Genomic DNA, 21,021 nt, shown 5'->3' on the forward strand with positions numbered 1-21,021 from the left:
GAATGAAGCGTTACACCGAGGCCTGTACTCTGGAGTGGGATCGATTTGGAGGTGGAGGGTCCATCATGGTCTGGGACGGTGTGTCACAGCATCATAGGACTGAGCTTGTTGTCATTGTAGGCAATCTCAACGCTGTGCGTTACAGGGAAGACATCCTCCTCCATCATGTGGTACCCTTCCTGCAGGCTCATCCTGACATGATCCTCCAGCATGACAATGCCACCAGCCATACTGCTTATTCTGTGCGTGATTTCCAGCAAGACAGGAATGTCAGTGTTCTGCCATGGCCAGCGAAGAGCCCTGATTTCAATCCCATTGAGCACGTCTGGGACCTGTTGGATCGGAAGAGTGAGGGCTAGGCCCATTCCCCAGAAATGTCTGGAAATTTGCAGGTGCCTTGATGGAAGAGTGGGGTAACATCTCACAGCAAGTACTGGCAAATCTGGTGCCGTCCATGAGGAGGAGATGCACTGCAGTACTTAATGCAGCTGATGGTCACACCAGATACGGACTGTTACTTTTGATTTTTACCCCCCCTTTGTTCAGGAACACATTATTCCATTTCTGTTAGTCACATGTCTGTGGAAATTGTTCAGTTTGTCTCAGTTGTTGAATCATGTCATGTTCATACAAACATTTACACATGTTAAGATTGCTGAAAATAAATGCAGTTGACAGTGAGAGGACGTTTCTTTTTTTGCTGAGTTTATCATACCCTCGAGACATGCTAACCTCTCACCATCACAGTAACAGGGGAGGGTATGATACGTACGTCTAACTTCCTCACTCATCATTCCCTCAGATTTAAAAAAAAAAAAAAAAAAAAAAAAAAAGAGTCTGCACTTTAACCTCAGTCATTGTGTCATTTCAAAAGTGCAGGAGTAGAAACATGTCACTGTCCAAATACATTTGGAGGTGACTGTATATACAGTGCTGCTTGTAAAACCGTTTGGACTACATATATGTTTTATAAGTCCTAAAGGGTGGTTAATGTGTTTTGTTATCCCATGTTGTCACCCTAACTAGCCCTCAAGCCACAGCTGGACAGCATTTGCAACTGTCACCAGGGCAATCATTGACTTAAAAGCCCTTGTCGGGATCTACCGACAAACCCCCATTAAAGAGGATATTTCTTCAAAGCAGAGCAGCAGACCTCCCCCCCAAGTTGTTGCCGTAAATCACAGGTTGTTAAAACAGAGTTTTAATGCAATTTAGCTTTTTTTTTACGCAAATGGTCCATTCGCTGTTTATCAAGTTAACAAGTATTTCTCTCTGAATACCCAGGAGCACAAACATTCTTTAATTTGTGACTTCAAGTTAAATCAATCACTTTACCAGGGAGAAGGCTGATCTTCAGAGTCTGCGAGTCCTGTTTGAGGCCAGGCAGTACCACTTTCAAGTCGTGCGTCTGCCGAGAGAAAAATAAGACCCATATATTTCACACATTACTTGGGGACGTAATTTGAGAAAGCTTTCAGTCGAGTGTCTGTTTCTTTGAGGTTCATCTGGATAGAGGTAAAGTGAGAGCCCTGCAGCCCTGGAAACCAGCGGGTCTCTGACCTTGCTCTGGTAGTGCTGCACCGCCCCCCTGGCTCTGACGCCTCGGATGGTCAAAATGGTCCCCCTAGCGGTCACCCCCTCGTAACTCACTTCCAGGGCACTGAAACACAGTAAGAACCACCAGCTTAACAGCGAGGAGCTGACTGACAGACTCCGGGGCTGAGCCCTGCAGGGAAACGTCTTTATTACACAGTCAACACACACAGAGGGGATGTGCAAACAGAAAATAAAAACACCTATCAATCAATGAATCAGCGCATTTAATTAATATCTTTAGAAAATTCTTTGGAAATACTCCGCACTGACACAAAACATCTCAAACATGACAATGTGTTTAACTATTTTTGTGTGTAACCTACCTGCATTCCAGGAGGGGCTTGAGGTTGGGAGGGGGGCGAGCAGGGTGACCGTATTCATCCAGCAGCTCCAGTGGGATGTGGAAAGGCACCCCCACATGGAGCAGGGTGTTCACTGTGCCCACCACAAACCTCTCTGCACTGCCCTCTAGGAGAGGAGAGAGAAAAGAGAGGAAACAGCTGTTTAGGAGATGGATCTGATTGCTACTGGAGAGGGCCAAAGCATATAATGTATATGTGTGGCAGTCTGATTTCAGAAATTAACTTACCAGTAATGGAGAAGTCCAGTGTGTGGTTGGGAAGCCGATTCCCAGCCCAGACGGTAGCGTTGCTCTCATTGACATTGAGTATTGTGTTCAGGTGCAGAGTGTACTTCCCCAGCTTGTTCAGGTTCTCTGTACAGGGAATCACATTTATTTCAAAAGCCCTTTTTACATTGGCAGATGTCCTAAAGAGCTTATAGGAGATACCGAGCCTAAAACACCAAACAGCAAGAAATGCAGATGCAGAAGCAACACTGATAAGCCTCCGGAGAGTCAGACATTACTGCATCACTAGATTGTTTTTGTTACTGAGGAGAGGAAACTAAAAGCATTACAATAAAGTAAATTATTAAAATAAAACAATTACCCATGGTTCTGAACCAGAATGCCCACTTGGCCGAATGTGCTGCAATGTGAGAGTTGGTCTCCACATCACCATTAGGTGCTAGGGAGGAAGAGAGAAAACTATTTATGACACGGTATACACACACTATCCATTGAAACAGTCCGCCAAAAATATACAATTGAAGTCGGAAGTTTACATACACTTAGGTTGGAGCCATTAACACTCATTTCACAACCACTCCAAAAATGTCTTGTTAACAAACTATAGTTTTGATAAGTCAGTTAGGACATCTACTTTGTGCATGACACAAGTCATTCTTTCAGCAATTGTTTACAGACAGATTATTTCACCGCATTACAATTCCAGTAGGTCAAACGTTTACATACACTAAGTTGTTTGTGCCTTTAAACGGCTTGGAAAATTCCAGAAATTGATGTCAATTAGCCTATCAGAAGTTTCTAAAGCCATGACATCATTTGAGTCAATTGGAGGTGTACCTGTGGATGCATTTCAAGGCCTACCTTCAAACTCATTGCCTCTTTGTTTGACATCATAGGGCAATCAAAAGAAAATCAGCCAAGACCTCAGAAAATAAATTGTAGTCTGGTTCATCCTTGGGAGCAATTTCCAAACGTTTGAAGGTACCACGTTCATCTGTACAAACAATAGTACGCAAGTATAAACACCATGGGACCACGCAGCAGTCATACTGCTCAGGAAGGAGACGCGTTCTGTCTCCTAGAGATGAACGTACCTTGGTGCGAAAAGTCCAAATCAATCCCAGAATAACAGCAAATGACCTTGTGAAGATGCTGAAGGAAACAGGTACAGAAGCATCTATATCCACAGTAAAACAAGTCCTATATCGACATAACCTGAAAGGCCGCTCAGCAAGGAAGAAGCCACGGCTCCAAAACCGCCATAAAAAAGCCAGACTACGGTTTGCAACAGCACATGGGGACAAAGATCGTATATTTTGGATAAATGTCCTCTGGTCTGATGAAACAAAAATATAACTGTTTGGCCATAATGACCATCGTTATGTTTGGAGGAAAAAGGGGGAGGCTTGCAAGCCTGAAGAACACCATCCCAACTGTGAAGTACAGGTGTGGCAGCATCATGTTATGGGGGTGCTTTGCTGCAGGAGGGACTGGTGCACTTCACAAAATAGATGGCTTCATGACGAAGGAAAATTATGTGGATAGATTGAAGCAACATCTCAAGACATCAGTCAGGAAGTTAAAGCTTGGTCGCAAATGGGTCTTCCAAAAGGACAATGACCCCAAGCATACTTCCAAAGTTATAGCAAAATGGCTATAAGGACAACAAAGTCAAGGTATTGGCGTGGCCATCACAAAGCCCTGACCTCAATCCTATAGAAACTTTGTAGGCAGAACTGAAAAAGTGTATGCGAGCAAGGAGGCCTACAAACCTGACTCAGTTACACCAGCTCTGTCAGGAGGAATGGGCCAAAATTCACCCAACTTATTGTGGGAAGCTTGTGGAAGGGTACCAAAAACATTTGACCCAAGTTAAACCATTTTTAAGGCAATGCTACCAAATACTAATTGAGTGTATGTAGACGTCTGACCCACAGAATGTTATGAAATAAATAAAAAGCTGAAATAAATCATTCTCTCTACTATTATTCTGACATTTCACATTCTTAAGATAAATTGGTGATCCTAAATAACCTAAAACAGGGAATCTTTACTAGGATTAAATGTCAGTAATAGTGAAAACTGAGTTTAAATGTATTTGGCTAATGTGTATGTAAACTTCCGACTTCAACTGTAACAGCAGCAATCATTCTTACGATTCAGATCAACTCACAATGCCAAACAACTTTTAGTTCGATCGAAAGTGCTTTCCGTGTTGCGCTTTGCATGGCTGATGGTATCCTGGATATTGACTCTCCTTTCTTGTTGAGAATTTCCACATGTAGAGGTCCTGCAAGGAATGAAAAGGAGATTAGTCACTCACAAAGATGTGCATACTTAGGATACAGTATCAAACACACTTGGCAGATAGCACGGAGCAACTGTGTAAGGTGTAGAGCGTCCGTCTCTGTACCTAGTGGAGTGCCTGCTGGCCGGACATCGTTCTGGGTCCAGGGGTTACCCTCTGGCCAGGTCACTTTTAGCTTGTCTGGGAGTCTGGGGCAAAAACGTGACAATGTTACATCATAAACCCATGAACCACTGGGGCATAATGAACACATTCATGTACGTTGGGAATAAAATCCAAAATGGTTCCCTCACTTGGCTAGTTCGTCATCAATGCTCTTCTTGATGGCTGCATTGGTAATCACCCTGTCGATTTTGGAGATGGGTATTGTCTTGATGTCATCGTACAGCGCCTTTGGTTCCTGTGGGAACCGATACAAAAACATGATTTTGCAGCCAAAATCATGCAATTGCATATGTTAAGACAATGGGAGTTCTTTAGGATAATAGTGTGTAGAACAAAGTGTCACTACTATCATTTTGTCTGACGTCTTACCATGGCCACCTGCACCAGCCCTCCTGTGGCGTAGACATCTCCCTCGTGATCGCCATACAGTAGGAACTGAATAACGGAGCCAAAGAAGATGGGCTGTGTTTTCTGAGACTTCACCTTGAAGGAAAGGCAGTGAGAACAGACTTTAGAGATCGACACATGAGCTACTTAATTATCTGACTGTATTTAAAGACGCTTAAACAAGACAACTAATTAACACTTCAAACCACAGCGACCAAACAGTTCTGTTGCCCTGTCTCAATCTTTCCTCAATTCCTTACATTATCTCTCCTCGCCTCCTTCCCAGAAAGCATTGGAGAAGGTTGAGGGGAAGAACCTTGAACTTTCTCCTCCAATGTGGTGGTGGAGAAGGAGCCAATGAGAGAGGATGCAAAGAATCATGGAAAGACAAATTGAGATTGAACCAGGCTCTACCGTCTTAGGAAGAGGATGCTCACGTATTGACCAGCTTTGTACGCTCTACCGTCCCACTCGATGGAGGAGAAGGTAGCCCAAGGAGATTGCATCTTCTTTGTGGTCACGTCTGTTCGTGTGATGGTTCTCTTGAAGCCTCTGAACTTTACTTGCTTGTCCCACTTCTCGTGGCAGGTCTTCAGCCACTGGTGAAACTCCTTATGGATTTTAACCCTTTGTTCCTGGGAGGGGAAGTGACATGAATCAGTAACACAGCAATGTTCAACATCATAGTGGTAATTCAGTAATACTGTTATCAAATTTGTCTAATATGGGTGTTAAGATGTCCAGCTCTGAGGCTTAAATATGTAATAATATTTTCTTCCACCCAAGAGGACTGAGGTTTGCTAGTGATAGAACATAAACATCAGACACAAGGAAGCTACCTGGCCATTGACAATGCGGGTGAATAAGGTCTCCTTATTCTTTAGCTGCAGCTCCAGGTCCATGAAAGTGAGCTTATTGGTGCTGACCTGGAACCTGTCATTGGTGAACAGCACCCCTGAGAACCTGCTGTAACACTCTGCAGGCACTGTGCCTGTCTTCTTTGGCCATGCGCACCAATCAAACCTGAAACATGATGGATGAACACATAATTCAAACATTAACCCTTTTTTTTGTTAAAGTATACATTACTGAAGAAAAATGTATTATTAAAATAGCATTTTGAAAGTCTTTACTCGGATACAGTGGTGTATGGGATGAGACGTCCATTCCAAAAACACTCAAATATGGGCCTCTTCCCCCTGGCCTGGTTCAGGACGATACTGTCATCATCCTCTTCCGTAGCTGGTGAATATTATAGAGGGAACAGAATGCAATCAGACTTTTGCTGAACTCAAAGATGAGATCACATGGGCTTTACAAGAAAATGTTCATTTCAGATGCCATAATATCTCAGTACGTTATGCCACTTCTATCAGCGGTTATCAAACTAGGGGTCACCTGATATGAAAATGGGGTCACGAGAGGATGTTCTAAATCCTGAGACAAAATAAATAAACGGTACCTGACTAAAAAGTATATTCGTTGACCGAGTCATCTGTTCTTTCGACCAATTGTATTTTTACACAAACACACAAGTTTTGGGTCACTTAGAAATGTCCATGTTGTGTCAATTTTTGTCCATTGAAATAATATCAATTTGATCAGAAATACAGTGCAGACATTGTTATAGTTGTACATTTAATGGAATATCTACATAGGCGCACAGAGGCCCATTATCAGCAACCATCACTCGGCACGTTGTGTTAGCCTTTTAAAATTAATAACTTGGATTAGCTAATTGATCATCAGAAAACCCTTTTTCAATTATGTTAGCACAGCTGAAAACTGTCCTTCTGATTAAAGAAGCAATAAAACTGGCCTTCTTTAGACTAATTGAGTATCTGGAGCATCAGCATTTGTGGGTTCGATTACAGGCTCAATATGGCCACAAACAAAGAAATTTCTTCTGAAACTCATCAGTCTATTCTTGTTCTGAGAAATGAAGGCTATTCCATGCGAGAACTTGCCAAGAAACTGAAGATCTCGTACAATGCTTTGCACTACTTCCTTCACAGAAAAAGCGCAAACTGGCTCTAACTAGAATAGAAAGAGTGGGAGGCCCCGGTGCACAACTGAGCAAGAGGACAAGTGCATTAGTGTCTAGTTTGAGAAACAGACGCCTCACAAGTCCTTAACTGGCAGCTTCATTAAATAGTACCCGCAAAACACCCGTCTCAAATTCAGTGAAGAGGTGACTCTGGGATGTTGGCCTCCTAGTCAGGATTCCGCTGTCCAGTGTCTGTTCTCCCCCCCATCTTAATTGGTTATTTTTATTGGCCAGTCTGAGATAGGGCTTTTTCTTTGCAACTCTGCCTGGAAGGCCAGCATCCCAGAGTCACCTCTTCACTGTAGACATTTAGACTGGTGTTTTGCAGGTACTATTTAATGAAGCTGCCAGTTGAGGACTTGTGAGGCGTCGGTTTCTCAAACTAGACACTAATGTACTTGTCCTCCTGCTCAGTTGTGCACCGGGGCCCCCCACTCCTGACTAACTAATTCCATGTGTGATTTCATAGTTTTGAAATATTTTGGTTAACATTGCTATTATGCACTTAGCAACATGGTCTAGGAAAAGGCGGCAATTCAACAGCACACTGTTGTGACAGCGACCGCTATCCAACGCGGGAGAAAGCGCATTGTTATAACATTTTAATTTTATTAGAGTTGCACCATTGTTCTTACAATTGATATGGTTAAAGCTGCGTGGGGAGGCAGAGGCACAGAAACTCACATCAATACCTTTGTCAGATAACACTGTCAAACAATTCATGCTATTGCTAGCAATCAAGTGGATTGCCTAACTCAAACTCCCCAGTTTATGTTCTCCAAATGGACATTAGCTGTGAGGGCCGAAATGCCTATGCATCGACTTGTTTGCAATACATTTCGGGGGATGCTATTCACGGGGAAATACTGTTCCTTCTCGTGTGAATACAGAGTATAAAACGGCACAGGGGATGTCGGGTTTGCGGCGTGGCCATTTTGACAAATAGAACAACTGGTGGGCTTTTGCTCCATCTATGGCTGGATGGCGGGCAGGCATCGGCACTCGTTATGAATGTGTCTCCCTCTGCCACATAGACACATTGTATGATACACCTAGAGCAACTGGCTGCAAAAGAGATTCGCACAGAACTCTGCGATATACTGCAGCAGGTAACTTCAATTGTAAACTACAGCAAACCCGAGTAGTTGCTGCTTTTGCAATAGCTAATGGGGATCCTAATAAAATACACACAAAAAAACATCCCCAGTGTGCACGCCTGTTCGAAAAACTGTGTGGAGATATGGGATCAGAGCATGACAACGTTCCATTTCATACAGAGGCTTGGTGGTTAGAGGGGGAGAGTTGGAAATATTTTTTGCATTGAGAGAGGAACTGCTATCATTAAATTAATTAATGATTAAATAAAAAAAATGTAAATCGTTTGACCGGGTAATTAAAAGAAAATCATGTAAGAGACATGGGAAACTGAACAGTAGAATCGAACAGCTGATAGCGCTATCATGTGACAAATGTTGCAGACAACGCATTCACGGATTATTACGTAGTAGTTTTGATTCCTGACTGAAAGGGAATACCCTGCCGTTTACCTCTGACCTCTGAGCATTAATGGCGCAGTCAAAATATCTGTAAACTTGGAAATCTCTGACTTCAGAGCATTCAAGACAACTGAAAACTCGGGGGGGGGGGGGGACTCCCACTGGAAAAAATAATTTTGAACAGTCATCCAACTCGGGATCTCGGACCACTTTCTGGAGCACCGATTTTCCGACCTGAAGATCATTGACGGCATGATTTGACCTCGTATTTGTCAGAGTTCCCACTTATCTTGAAAGCACCATAAAACTCAAGGTACCAGTCACCATATCTGTGTGAAGCTGGATTCAGTACTCTCGTCTGCATTGAAACCAAATATCGATCCAGGTTGATGTGACAGATGAATTGTGCATTGTCGACCACGCCCGCCGAATTTGAGAAGCTCTGACGCGACATGCATCAAGCACACCCATCTCATTAGTAGTGTTGAGATAAGATACATTACGTCAGACTAATTTGCAATTGACTGTCATAGCCCCACGTTAAAAGTATGTGATGTTGAGTTGAGAAAACAATTCATAAATTATGTTTGAATGATTTTCAATTGACTGTTATAGTCCCAAATAAGTAAACATTGGCTGTTTATTTCAACATTTTTTCACATGGTTAGTATGGGAACACCTGACTTATCTTACAGGGCCTACTGTGATTTAAAGTATCTGGCAAGTGTTAAAGATATTAAATAATTACCTAAAATGTATGACAATATTAATTTAATACATGTCCTTCCAAAAAAGTATAAGGATGTTAAAAAGCAGCTTCTCTATGCCCCAGCTTGGCCTGAGTGGTTGGGGCGAATACCGCCCAAAAAAAGCTACATTTGCCAGCTCAGTCAGAGACACGCATATACTTGGAAATTCAAATTATCTACCAACTCCAGGTGGGATAGGGATGCACAGACTGCCTCGCAGTCTTGCGTTTTTTTTTTATATGCCAATATCGAACGGCAACTTACTGTATAGTATGGATTGAATCAGGATTTGTTAACATGACGTAACTATTAGGGCACTACTCAAACTAATGCAGACTGCCATCTAACAAATTATTGCTAGGAGCTAAGCAGGCCAACCACCTGTTGCTACATATAGGAGTCAACGACAGCTACCTCGGTTTCCACAGGATTTAAAATCCAAGGGAATGGCAAGTTGGTTGTATGGAGGATCTGATTTGGCTTGATTTCTAAGATAACCTCAACGCTAACGTTAGCATTCTAGCTTCACTACTGCCAACAGGCCAATTCTTACAAACCACATACACTGAACAAAAAAACACTGAACAAAAAATACAAACGCAACATGTAAAGTGTTGGTCCCATGTTTCATGAGCTGAAATAAAAGATAGCAGAAATGTTCCATTCGTTTATTTCTCTCAAATGTTGTGCACAAATTTGTTTACATCCCTGTTGGTGAGCATTTCTCCTTTGTCAAGAAAATCCATCAAACTGACAGGTGGGGCATATCAACAAGTTGATTAAACATGACCATTACACAGGTGCACCTTGTGTGGGGACAATAAAATGTGCAATTGCCACATAAGACAATGCTACAGATATTTCAAGTTGAGGGAGCATGCAATCGGCATGATGACAGAAGGAATGTCCACCAGAGCTGTTGCCAGAGAATTTAACATTAATTTCTCTACCGTAAGATAATTTGGCAGTACGTCCAAACGGGTACACAACTGCAGATCACATGTAATCATGCCATCCCATTCTGCACAAACTGTCATAAGCCATCTCTGGGAAGCTCATCTGCTTGCTTGTCATCCTCACCAGGGTCTTGAACTGACTGTAGTTCGGCGTCGTAACAGACTTCAGTGGGAAAATGCTCACCTTCGATGGCCAATGGCACGCTGGAGAAGTGTGCTCTTCACAGATGAATCCCAGTTTAAAAATTGCAGCGTGCATGGCGTCGTGTGGGCAAGCGGTTTGCAGAGGTAAACAATATGAACAGAGTGCCCCATGATGGCAGTGGTGTTTAGGTATGGGCAGGCATAAGCAACGGACAATGAACATAATTGCATTTTATTTATGGCAATTTGAATGCACAGATACTGTGACAAGATCCTGAAGCCCATTGTCTGGCCATTCATCCTCCGCCATCAACTCATGTTTCAGCATGATAATGCACAGCCCCATGTCACAAGGATCTGTACACAATTCCTGGAAGCTGACTATTTAATGATGGTGTTGGAGTTGTGCCTGGCCGTGCAGTCATGAGTACTCCCTGTTCACTCATGACTACACGGCCAGGCACAACTCCAACACAATCATTAAATTAAATTTGCTGATGACACAACAGTGGTAGGCCTGATCACCGACAACAACGAGACGGCCTATAGGGATGAAGTCAGACACCTGGCCGTGTGGTGCCAGGACAACAACCTCTCCCTCAAAGTGATCAAGACAAAGGAGATGATTGTGGACTACAGGAAAAGGAGGACTGAGCACACCCCATTCTCATCAACAGGGCTGCAGTGGAGCAGGTTGTGAGCTTCAAGTTGCTTGGTAACCACATCAACATATTAACATAGTGGATGGAAGCTATACTGTTACACTGGCAATACTAAAGTGCCTATAAGAACATCCAATAGTCAAAGGTTAATGAAATACAAATGGTATGGAGGGAATCCGATAATAACCACAACATAAAACTTCTTACCTGGGAATATTGAAGACTCATGTTAAAAGAAACCACCAGCTTTCATATGTTCTCATGTTCCGAGCAAGGAACTTAAACGTTAGCTTTCTTACATGGCACATATTACACTTTTACTTTCTTCTCCAACACTTTGTTTTTGCATTATTTAAACCAAATTGAACATGTTTCATTATTTACTTGAGGCTAAATTGATTTTATTGATGTATTATATTAAGTTAAAATAAGTGTTCATTCAGTATTGTTGTAAGTCATTATTAAAAAATAAAAAATAAAAAACAGCCGATTGATCGGTATCGACTTTTTTTGGTCCTCCAATAATCAGTATCGCCGTTGAAAAATCATAATCGGTTGACCTCTAACAGAGGGTAGTGAGAGCGGCCCAGTAAGTCACTGGAGCCTAGTTCTGATATCCAGGACCTCTATACCAGGCGGTGTCAGAGGAAGGCCCTAAAAATTGTGTAAGACTCAAGCCACCCTAGTCATGGACTGTTCTCCCTGCTTGGGCAGGGCAAGCAGTACCAGAGCGCAAAGTCTAGGTCAAAGAGGTTTCAAACAGCTTCTACGCCCAAGCCATTAGACGCGTGAAAAATCTAGTCAAACAGCTACCCAGACTATTTGCATTGCCCCCTCCACACCACTGCCACTCTTATCTATGCATACTTTAATTAACTCTCCCTACATGTACATACTACCTCAACTAACTGGTTCCCCTGCACATCAACTCTGTACATATTGTTATATTTTTTCTGCTGCTCTTTAATTACTTGTTACTTTTATCACATACATATTTTTATATATTTTTTAAGCTACACTGTTGGTTAAGGGGGGGTCATAAGTAAGCATTTCACTGTAAGGTCTACACTGGTCATATTCAGCACGTGACTAATACAATTTGATTTTAAAATGTCCCAGTCGCTCCATGGCCTGCATACTCAGACATATCACCACTCATTGAGCATGGTTGGGATACTCTGGATCGACGTATACAACAGCATGCTCCAGTTCCCGCCAATATCCAGCAACTTTACACAGCCATTGAAGAGGATTGAGCTAATATTCAGCAGGCCACAATCAACCTGATCAAGTCTATGTCAAGGAGATGCGTAGAACTGCATGAGGCAAATGGGGGTCACTCCAGATACCGAGTATTTATTATGTTTTTTTTAATCCACGGCCCTACTTTTTTTTGTGACCAACAGATGCATACAGTTGAAGTTGGAAGTTTACATACACCTTAGCCAAATACATTTAAACTCAGTTTCACAATTCCTTATGGGTAATTTTTTACTAGGATTAAAACATCTTAGGTCAGTTAGGATCACCACTATTTTTTAAATGTGAAATGTCTGAATAATAGTAGAGAAAATTATTTATTTCAGCTTTTATTTCTTTCATCACATTCCCAGTTGGTCAGAGGTTTACATCGTGGCCAAAATGTTTGAGTATTAATTTCCAAAGTTTGCTGCTTCAGTGCCTTTAGATATTTGTCAGATGTTACTATGGAATACTGAAGTATACTTACAAGCATTTCACAAGTGTCAAAGGATTTCATTGACAATTACATGAAGTTGATGCAAAGAGTCAATATTTGCAGTGTTGAACCTTCTTTTTCAAGCAAACCACCCTTGCATGCTGTCAATTAATTTCTGGGCCACATCCTGACTGATGGCAGCCCATTCTTGCATAATCAATGCTTGGAGTTTGTCATAATTTGTGGGGTTTTGTTTGTCCACCCGCCTCTTGAGGATTGACCACAAGTTCTCAATGGGATTAAGGTCTGGGGATTAAGATCCTGGCCATGGACCCAAAAATCGATGTTTTGTTCCCAGAGCCTCTTAGTTATCACTTTTGTCTTATGGCAAGGTGCTCCATCATGCTGGAAAAGGCATTGTTCGTCACCAAACTGTTCCTGGATGGTTGGGAGAAGTTGCTCTCTGAGGATGTGTTGGTACCACTCTTTATTCATGGCTGTGTTCTTAGGCAAACTTTTGAGTGAGCCCACTCCCTTGGCTGAGAAGCAACCCCACACATGAATGGTCTCAGGATGCATTACTTTTGGCATGACACAGGACTGATGGTAGCGCTCTCCTTGTCTTCTCCGGACAAGCTTTTTTACAGATGCCTCAAACAAATCGGAAAGCAGATTCAGAGAAAATGACTTCACCTCAGTCTTCAGCAGTCCAATCCCTATACCTTTTGCAGAATATCAGTCTGTCCCTGATGTTCTTCCTGGAGAGAAGTGACTTCTTTGCTGCCCTTCTTGACACCAGGCCATCCTCCAAAAGTCTTTGCCTCACTGTGCGTGCAGATGCACTCACACCTGTCTGCTGCCATTCCTGAGCAAGCTCTGTACTGGTGGTGCCCCGATCCCGCAGCTGAATCAACATTAGGAGAGAGTCCTGGCGCTTGCTGGACTATCTAGGGCGCCCTGATGCCTTCTTCACAACAATTGAACCGCTCTCCTTGAAGTTCTTGATGATCTGATAAATGGTTGATTTAGGTGCAATCTTACTGGCAGCAATATGCTTGCATGTGAAGCCCTTTTTGTACAAAGCAATGATGACGGCACGAGTTTCCTTGCAGGTAACTATGGTTGACAGAGGAAGAACAGTGATTCCAAGCACCACCCTCCTTTTGAAGCTTCCAGTCTTATTAGAACTCAATCAGCATGACAGAGTGATCTCCAGCCTTGTCCTTGTCAACACTCACACATGTGTTAACGAGAGAATCACTGACATGTCAGCTGGTCCTTTTGTGTCAAGGCTGTAATGCAGTGGAAATGTTTTTGGGGGATTCAGTTCATTTGCATGGCAAAGAGGGCCTATGCAATTAATTGCAATTAATCTGATCACTTTTCATAACATTCTGGAGTATATGCAAATTGCCATCATACAAACTGAGGCAGCAGACTTTGTGAAAATTATTGTGTCATTTTCAAAACTTTTGGCCACGACTGTACACTCAATTAGTACTTGGTAGCATTGCCTTTAAATTGTTTAACTTGAGTCAAATGTGTGTAGCCTTCCACAAGCTTCCCACAATAAGTTGGGTGAATTTTGGCCCATTCCTCCTGACAGAGCTGCTGTAACTGAGTCAGGTTTGTAGGCCTCCATGCTTGCACACGCTTTTTCAGTTCTGCCCACAAATTTTCTATAGGATTGAGGTCAAGGCTTTGTGATGGCCACGCCAATACCGTGATTTTGTTGTCCTTAAGCCATTTTACCACAACTTTGGAAGTATGCTTGGGGTCATTGCCCATTTGAAAGACTCATTTGTGACCAAGCTTTAAATTCCTGACTGATGTCTTGAAACGTTTCAATACATCCACATAATTTTCCTTTCTCATGAAGCCATCTATTTGGTGAAGTGCACCAGTCCCTCCTGCAGCAAAGCACCCCCACAACATGATGCTGCCACCCCTGTGCTTCATGGTTGGGATGGTGTTCTTCGGCTTGCAAGCATCCCCCCTTATCCTCCAAACATAACGATGGCCATGCAGTTGCAAACCGGAGTCTGTCTTTTTTAATGGCGGTTTTGGAGCAGTGGCTTCTTCCTTGCTGAGCGGCCTTTCAGGTTGTTTATATAGGACTCATTTTACTGTAGTTACTTTTGTACCTGTGTCCTCCAGCATCTACACAAGGTCCTTTGCTGTTGTTCTGGTATTGATTTGCACTTTTCACACAAAAGTACGTTCATCTCTAGGAGACAGAACGCGTCTGCTTCCTGAGTGGTATGATGGCTGCGTGGTCCCATGGTGTTTATACTTGCGTACTATTGTTTGTACAGATGAACGTGGTACCTTCAGGTGTTTGGAAATTACTCCCAAGGATGAACCAGACTTGTGGAGGTCTACAATTTTTTTTCTGAGGTCTTGGCTGATTTCTTTTGATTTTCCCATGATGTCAAGCAAAGAGGCACTGAGTTTGAAGGTAGGCCTTGAAATACATCCACAGGTACACCTCCAATTGACTCAAATGATGTCAATTAGCCTTTCAGAAGCTTCTAAAGCCATGACATCATTTTCGGACATTTTCCAAGCTGTTTAAAGGCACAGTCAACTTAGTGTATGTAGACTTGAAATAAGTGAAATAATCTGTCTGTTAACAATTGTTGGAAAATTTACTTGTGTCATGCACAAAGTAGATGTCCTAACCGAGTTGCCAAACTATAGTTTGTTAACAAGAAATTTGTGGAGTGGTTGAAAAACAAGTTTTAATTACTCCGAGCCAAGTGATGTGAAATCCATAGATTAGGGCCTAATGAATTTAATTGACAGATTTCCTTACATGAACTGTAACTCAGTCAAATCATTGAAAGTGTTGCGTTTCTATTTTTGTTCTATGTAGTTTGAAATAGAAGTGACTGGCGAGATAGGAAAGAGGACAAAGCCTATACAGCAACTAACAAACGATGGATCCATTGGCTTGCTACCTAGTTTGTGCGCCCTCCTGAGCCTGTGTCTCCTTTCCCCACTGGAGAATGATGTCATTCTTGTGACATTTTATGTTATTTTTTTAAATCCCAGCCCCCTTCCCCACAGGAGTTTTTGCCTTTTTGTCATCTGTCATTGTAAATATGAATGTCTTCTTAACTGACTTGCCTAGTTGAATAAAATGTCAAGAAATTCCAAGCTATTTTAATTTTTTAAAGTTTGAGATAGGATTTTACTGAGTGGGTTCTCAAATTTATGCTTTGGCCACAACTAGTAAAGGACGAGTCAACAACATTCTTCAGGTATGAGCTTTTAAAAATTTGATTTTCACAAGACTTTAAAAGCTTAACTGTGAACTACTGCGATTTAAAAACTTGACCGTGACCAATGTGTCCAAACATCTGCCAGCAACCCTCTACACATAGCAGTCAATGCCTATTAGGTTCTGGTGAAAATTAGTGCACTATGTAGGGAATAGGGTACAGCCTAGGTTACCTGGTATGGCATAGGGGTCTTCGGGGTAGGTCTCCCTGTCATAGAGGAAGGGGTGGTACCTCAGGACCCCCTCCACTATTCCGTCAACGTCTGTGCAGGCCTTGAACTCAAATGTATCAGCCGACGTGTTGATGTAGAGCGTCTGCATGTCGTTGTCGATCTCTCGGAGGTTCACCATGCGAGGGATCTTGGGGAACTTCTCCAGCAGAGAGATCTGAACAGTAGATAAATATCAATATAGTACCACAAAATTAGAGGTGGCAGGGTAGCCTAGGACTAGTAACCGGAAGGTTGCAAGTTCAAATCCCTGAGCTGACAAGGTACAAATCTGTCGTTCTGCCCCTGAACAGGCAGTTAACCCACTGTTCCTAGGCCGTCATTGAAAATAAGAATTTGTTCTTAACTGACTTGCCTAGTAAAATAAAGGTAAAATAAAGAGTTATAAAACATACATCTTCAAAGATTGAATAGATGCTCTTGGATGACTATTGTCTGTAGCACTACCATAAAATAACATAATTACATAATTATTTAAATACAATGACAATCTTACCTGAATGTCAATGTTGGAAACACAATCAGAGTTTCGGTAGGAGGCTTTCATGTCATTCCCATTTAGGCCGTGAATGTAGTAGTGATACAAGTGGCTGAAAACAAAGCAGATTGTAATTTCAATAATTTGTTAATGGATTTCAAAGCGTAAAATCAAAAGAGGACAACAACCAATTGGATTGAAAAGTGGTGGTGGGTATTTGGGAGGGTGCAGGACAGGCGGTATCCCAATACTATACCTCTAATTAATGAGACATGGTCTAAGGGCGTTCCATAATGAAAGCGTGTGAGATAAGCGATGGTCCAATGACTGTACCTGCTAGCAGCATGTGTCACGCGTCCGAAGCTACACCCATAATAGTCGGGAGATGGCTCCAATTGGAGAATCACTGTTTGTGTCGCCGAGCAGTGAACAAGAAACTATTAAAATCCAGTTCAGATTCCCCCTCCCCAAATCAACACCAAACATGGATTCTATGTTGGGTTCTCACTTTGTGTCTACACTGGTCTGTGTTTCATACCTGAGACAACGTGTGAGAAATCATGGTCCAATGTCTATACCTGCTAGCAACATTTGTCAGGCATCTGAAGCGTCATCCATAAATCTGTATATTGGAGTCGCCCTTTGCGTCGCTGAGCAGTGAACTATTAAATCCAGTTTTTAGATGCTACCAAAGCAACATCTAATATGGATCCCCATCGGTTTTTTTCGGTCTTTGCGTGCAAACATTTCCTGTACTTCCAGTCTGGGGCAGCATGGTGCCCATATTGCGAGGCTGATTAACAAGACAAACAGGTATGAAACAGAAAATAACAAAATCCATGTTTAGTGTTGATTTGGGGAGGGGGAAATCGAAAAACTGGATTTTAATAGTTTCTTGTTCACTGTTCGGCGACGCAAACAGTGATTATCCAAATGGAGCCATCTACCGACTATTATGATGTAGCTTCGGACACTGGACACATGCTGCTAGCAGGTACAGTCATTGGACCATGACTTCTCACACGCTGTCTCTATGGAATGCCCTTATACCTTCTCAATTAAATAATATTGGGATTGTTAGATGGGTGAGGAGACTCACGCCAGTTCTCTGGTCCACAGGTGGAAGTCCTGCTTGAGGAAGGTGACATGTTCAGGCTGGACTCCCGTAACCACCACGGCCGTGAAGCTGTCCTTTCCCATCTCCTCAGCGATCAGCCCATGGAGGAAGCGCTCCTCGTCGTCTCTCACGTGGGACGAGTCAGCCATCTGCGGGGTGGAGAATTGAACATGGCTTTCATTAAATAGAGGATGGCCACTGAGGGAAGGTTATAGCAGTTTGCCACCGATACCGAAAGTTCCAAAATGGATGGATTGAGGACGCCTTTCGGAGATCACATCAACATTGAGTGATCTGGGAGTAATCCCTTACCTTCCGGTTTCTGATGAAACCACTGTAAATATCTTCCTTGTTCCGCTCCTTCCTCTCAAATTCTTCTTTTGAAATGATGAGTTCATGGACATCTGGGGAGCCCGCTGGTTTGGTGATCATCTTTAACAAAGACAGAGATATCAAGTCATATAGTAGCGCATCACAGTCCATTAGGGGAATATGGTAGAACACAGAGGAACATTTACCCTGGTTGACTGTCCAATGTAGAACACTGCTTGTTTCCCTCCTACTCCAAAATATGATATATCACTGTTGAGACTGCGAGCGACTGGATCAGGGCGAACATACCCTGCATGATCACTAGTGAGACAAACAGGATAATCACTGACGATAGATACGTGGAATGCACCAAAAACGAACTTCAAGTGTATACTTAATTATTTGGAAAGTGCATTTTAATATACATTTACTGTGAGTCATAAAAAAAATGTAACTTAGCAAGTAAGTTAAGAAAAAATTATTATTTTACAATGACGGCCTACCCCGGCCAAACCCTCCCCGAACCCAGAAGACGCTGGGCCAATTGTTCGCCGCCTTAGGGGACTCTTGATCACGGCTGGTTGCGATACAGCCCGGGATCGAACCAGGGTCTGTCGTGAGGTCTCTAGCACTGAGATGCAGTGCCTTAGACCTCTGCGCCACTCGGGAGATGGGCCGGACTGCATTGTCTGATCGAGACACCTGAACAGGTCAGATCGAGTGATGTGGAAAACCTCCTGGCCCTACTCTTGCTAAACCAACCTTGAAAATGTGCCGCTTTCCCTGCTGAATTTGGAGAGCCTGTACACAGCCCAGTTATTAAGCTGTTTGGAGGTCATTCCACAGCCATTGTCCATGATAACCACTGCATGTTTCCCCAAGGACTCATCAAACAGCTGGGGGAAGAGATGAGAAACAATCAACTACCTCTGTGTCCCATTCCATCAATACTGTAGGGGTGCAGAACACTGACCTTTATATGAAAACATCACAATACTTATGCATCACATTCATTCAAGACCATATGAGGTTTACAATTGTTAGAAAAATAGGGAGTGTAAAAAATTAATTTTTTAATCCACAGTAGTATCTCACCAATCGGATGTCTATGGTCCTCACTCCTGTGTTGTGCGATGTAGCTGACAGTGCATTGTCGATTAGTTCTGCAAAGGCATACGCTGTGGGGGGGCAAGGCTTTAATTAACTATAGGCCTTTTAACACAGCTTCTTCTGGAACAAAATCAGCCCGGGCCAGTAACTTCAAAGCGTCACAGAGTAGAAAATTGGTCGTAAGTGCTGAGCATAGACATTTCATTCAGTGTGGTGCAGTGTGAACACGGCTAATGAATACATACAGGACTGTAATATTGTTGGTTTGGGCTGGAGAAGGTACAGTATTTCAGAGGCACTCACGTAAAGAATTCTGGCCCTCACTAGCGTAGTACTCATACATGCCACTCTGGACCAGTGTGTCATAGTGAGGGAGAAACACAATGTGTTCCTTAGTTGCCACGGGCAGGATCTGGTCCTCGGTCTGCAACAGGTGGAGAGTGTTTCCTTGTTGAAGATCCTCTGAAAGAGATGACACATAAACAACATAACATATTGTCGCTCACCTCTTATTCCCCTTGTATAAAAGGCTTATTTGTGACCCAATCCTTGACCATTAGTATACCAAAAACATTTTCACTGATTGATCCAAGAAACTTGCCTATTCTTTTAAATGATCAATTAAAAAGTTGATGATTGGCATTTCACTTTGGCATTTCTTTCTAGCACTACACCAGGTAGCCCTGACTGGAATGTCACTTACCATATCTGTCAAAATCTATTCCTTTTCTGTCCGTTGTTGTCAAGACAAACGTTTCGTTGGAAGGAATGGCAAATTCCTAAGGCACATGGAAAATAGTTGTCATATCTGCTGAGTTAGATATACAAGTTTCGATAATTTGGTGAATGGTTTAGATATTGTATTGACAACTTGCATATAACACTTGCTAGCAAGCTATTAACAATTTCATTAAAACATTAAATTGGCAAATGCCAGCTATATTTTTGGATCAATGCACTTCCCATGATCAGCCAAGCTATCGAATGAGCTGCTAGTTAAATGTCAATAATCGTGGGAACTCATTAATTTTCAAGAGCCAGCTGTTGTAAATTTGCAATCAAGCAGGCAGCTGTCTGGCTAACATATCTCTGGGTAACTAACGACTTTAGCTAGCTAGCTAGCTACTGTACCTTCGATACAACTTGAAGGAAGTCGTTGAAGTCCAAGCCATTTATGTCCAGAACTCTCTCCATTGCGTCGTGTCTTTCCGGACGACAGTCGAATATTACCACACTTTTATGTGGTTTATCTGACCGGTTAACTCCATTTTTACTCTGTGAAATGTGTGTTCTATTGCTGTTGGCAACAGCAGACGCTGTCACACCTTCCGACTCTGCCATGTTTCTTCTTCAGGTGAAAGAAGTCGAGAGTATGCGCAACGTACTGCGCATCTATCGCGTGGGCTGTGTCGTCTCTAGTTGCCGCAAAATCCTAAATCCCGCCTATTTCGACAATTTATTTTCACATTAACCCTAACCAAACTGCTAACATTATGCATAACTATAAAATTCAATTTACACCAAAAATCTATTTTTGTTTTCATTATTCCTTAAGGATATAGCCAATTTCGACTTTGTGGATGTGGAAACGCGCTGGGGTGTATTCATTGGTTGAATTCCGTTGCAAAACGTTTGGTCTGTTACGAGGAACCAAACGGAAGTAAACGAAATCTGCACCCGGGGTTGTCCGCCCCTGGGTTGTCCGCCCCTGGGT

General features: G+C 42.5%; 1 protein-coding gene across 2 annotated transcripts in view; it reads right to left on the reverse strand.

Moving 5' to 3' along the window:
- smchd1 (structural maintenance of chromosomes flexible hinge domain containing 1) overlaps positions 1-20,861 on the reverse strand; it is a 46,182-nt gene extending 25,321 nt beyond the window's left edge. The window contains exons 1-22 of one of the 2 annotated variants that reach the window (XM_064941795.1): positions 20,439-20,861; positions 20,011-20,086; positions 19,611-19,769; positions 19,293-19,375; positions 18,960-19,093; positions 18,404-18,518; positions 18,198-18,317; positions 17,868-18,034; positions 16,787-16,880; positions 16,234-16,447; positions 6,179-6,287; positions 5,885-6,068; positions 5,483-5,680; positions 5,028-5,141; positions 4,787-4,893; positions 4,599-4,681; positions 4,359-4,475; positions 2,547-2,624; positions 2,186-2,311; positions 1,920-2,064; positions 1,561-1,660; positions 1,336-1,408 (exon numbers count right to left, since the gene is read on the reverse strand). In XM_064941795.1, the coding sequence (XP_064797867.1) occupies positions 1,336-1,408; positions 1,561-1,660; positions 1,920-2,064; positions 2,186-2,311; positions 2,547-2,624; positions 4,359-4,475; positions 4,599-4,681; positions 4,787-4,893; positions 5,028-5,141; positions 5,483-5,680; positions 5,885-6,068; positions 6,179-6,287; positions 16,234-16,447; positions 16,787-16,880; positions 17,868-18,034; positions 18,198-18,317; positions 18,404-18,518; positions 18,960-19,093; positions 19,293-19,375; positions 19,611-19,769; positions 20,011-20,086; positions 20,439-20,648 (2,806 nt within the window). In that variant the 5' untranslated portion in view covers positions 20,649-20,861. Of the gene's footprint in view, positions 1-1,335; positions 1,409-1,560; positions 1,661-1,919; positions 2,065-2,185; positions 2,312-2,546; positions 2,625-4,358; positions 4,476-4,598; positions 4,682-4,786; positions 4,894-5,027; positions 5,142-5,482; positions 5,681-5,884; positions 6,069-6,178; positions 6,288-16,233; positions 16,448-16,786; positions 16,881-17,867; positions 18,035-18,197; positions 18,318-18,403; positions 18,519-18,959; positions 19,094-19,292; positions 19,376-19,610; positions 19,770-20,010; positions 20,087-20,438 lie in introns of those variants that run through there. The other variant, XM_064941796.1, reaches the window with a different exon arrangement.
- Between the last annotated feature and the right edge of the window lie 160 nt (positions 20,862-21,021).

The sequence above is a fragment of the Oncorhynchus masou genome, chromosome 28 (genome assembly GCF_036934945.1).
Source record: "Oncorhynchus masou masou isolate Uvic2021 chromosome 28, UVic_Omas_1.1, whole genome shotgun sequence".
In the NCBI taxonomy this organism is placed as follows: domain Eukaryota; kingdom Metazoa; phylum Chordata; class Actinopteri; order Salmoniformes; family Salmonidae; genus Oncorhynchus; species Oncorhynchus masou.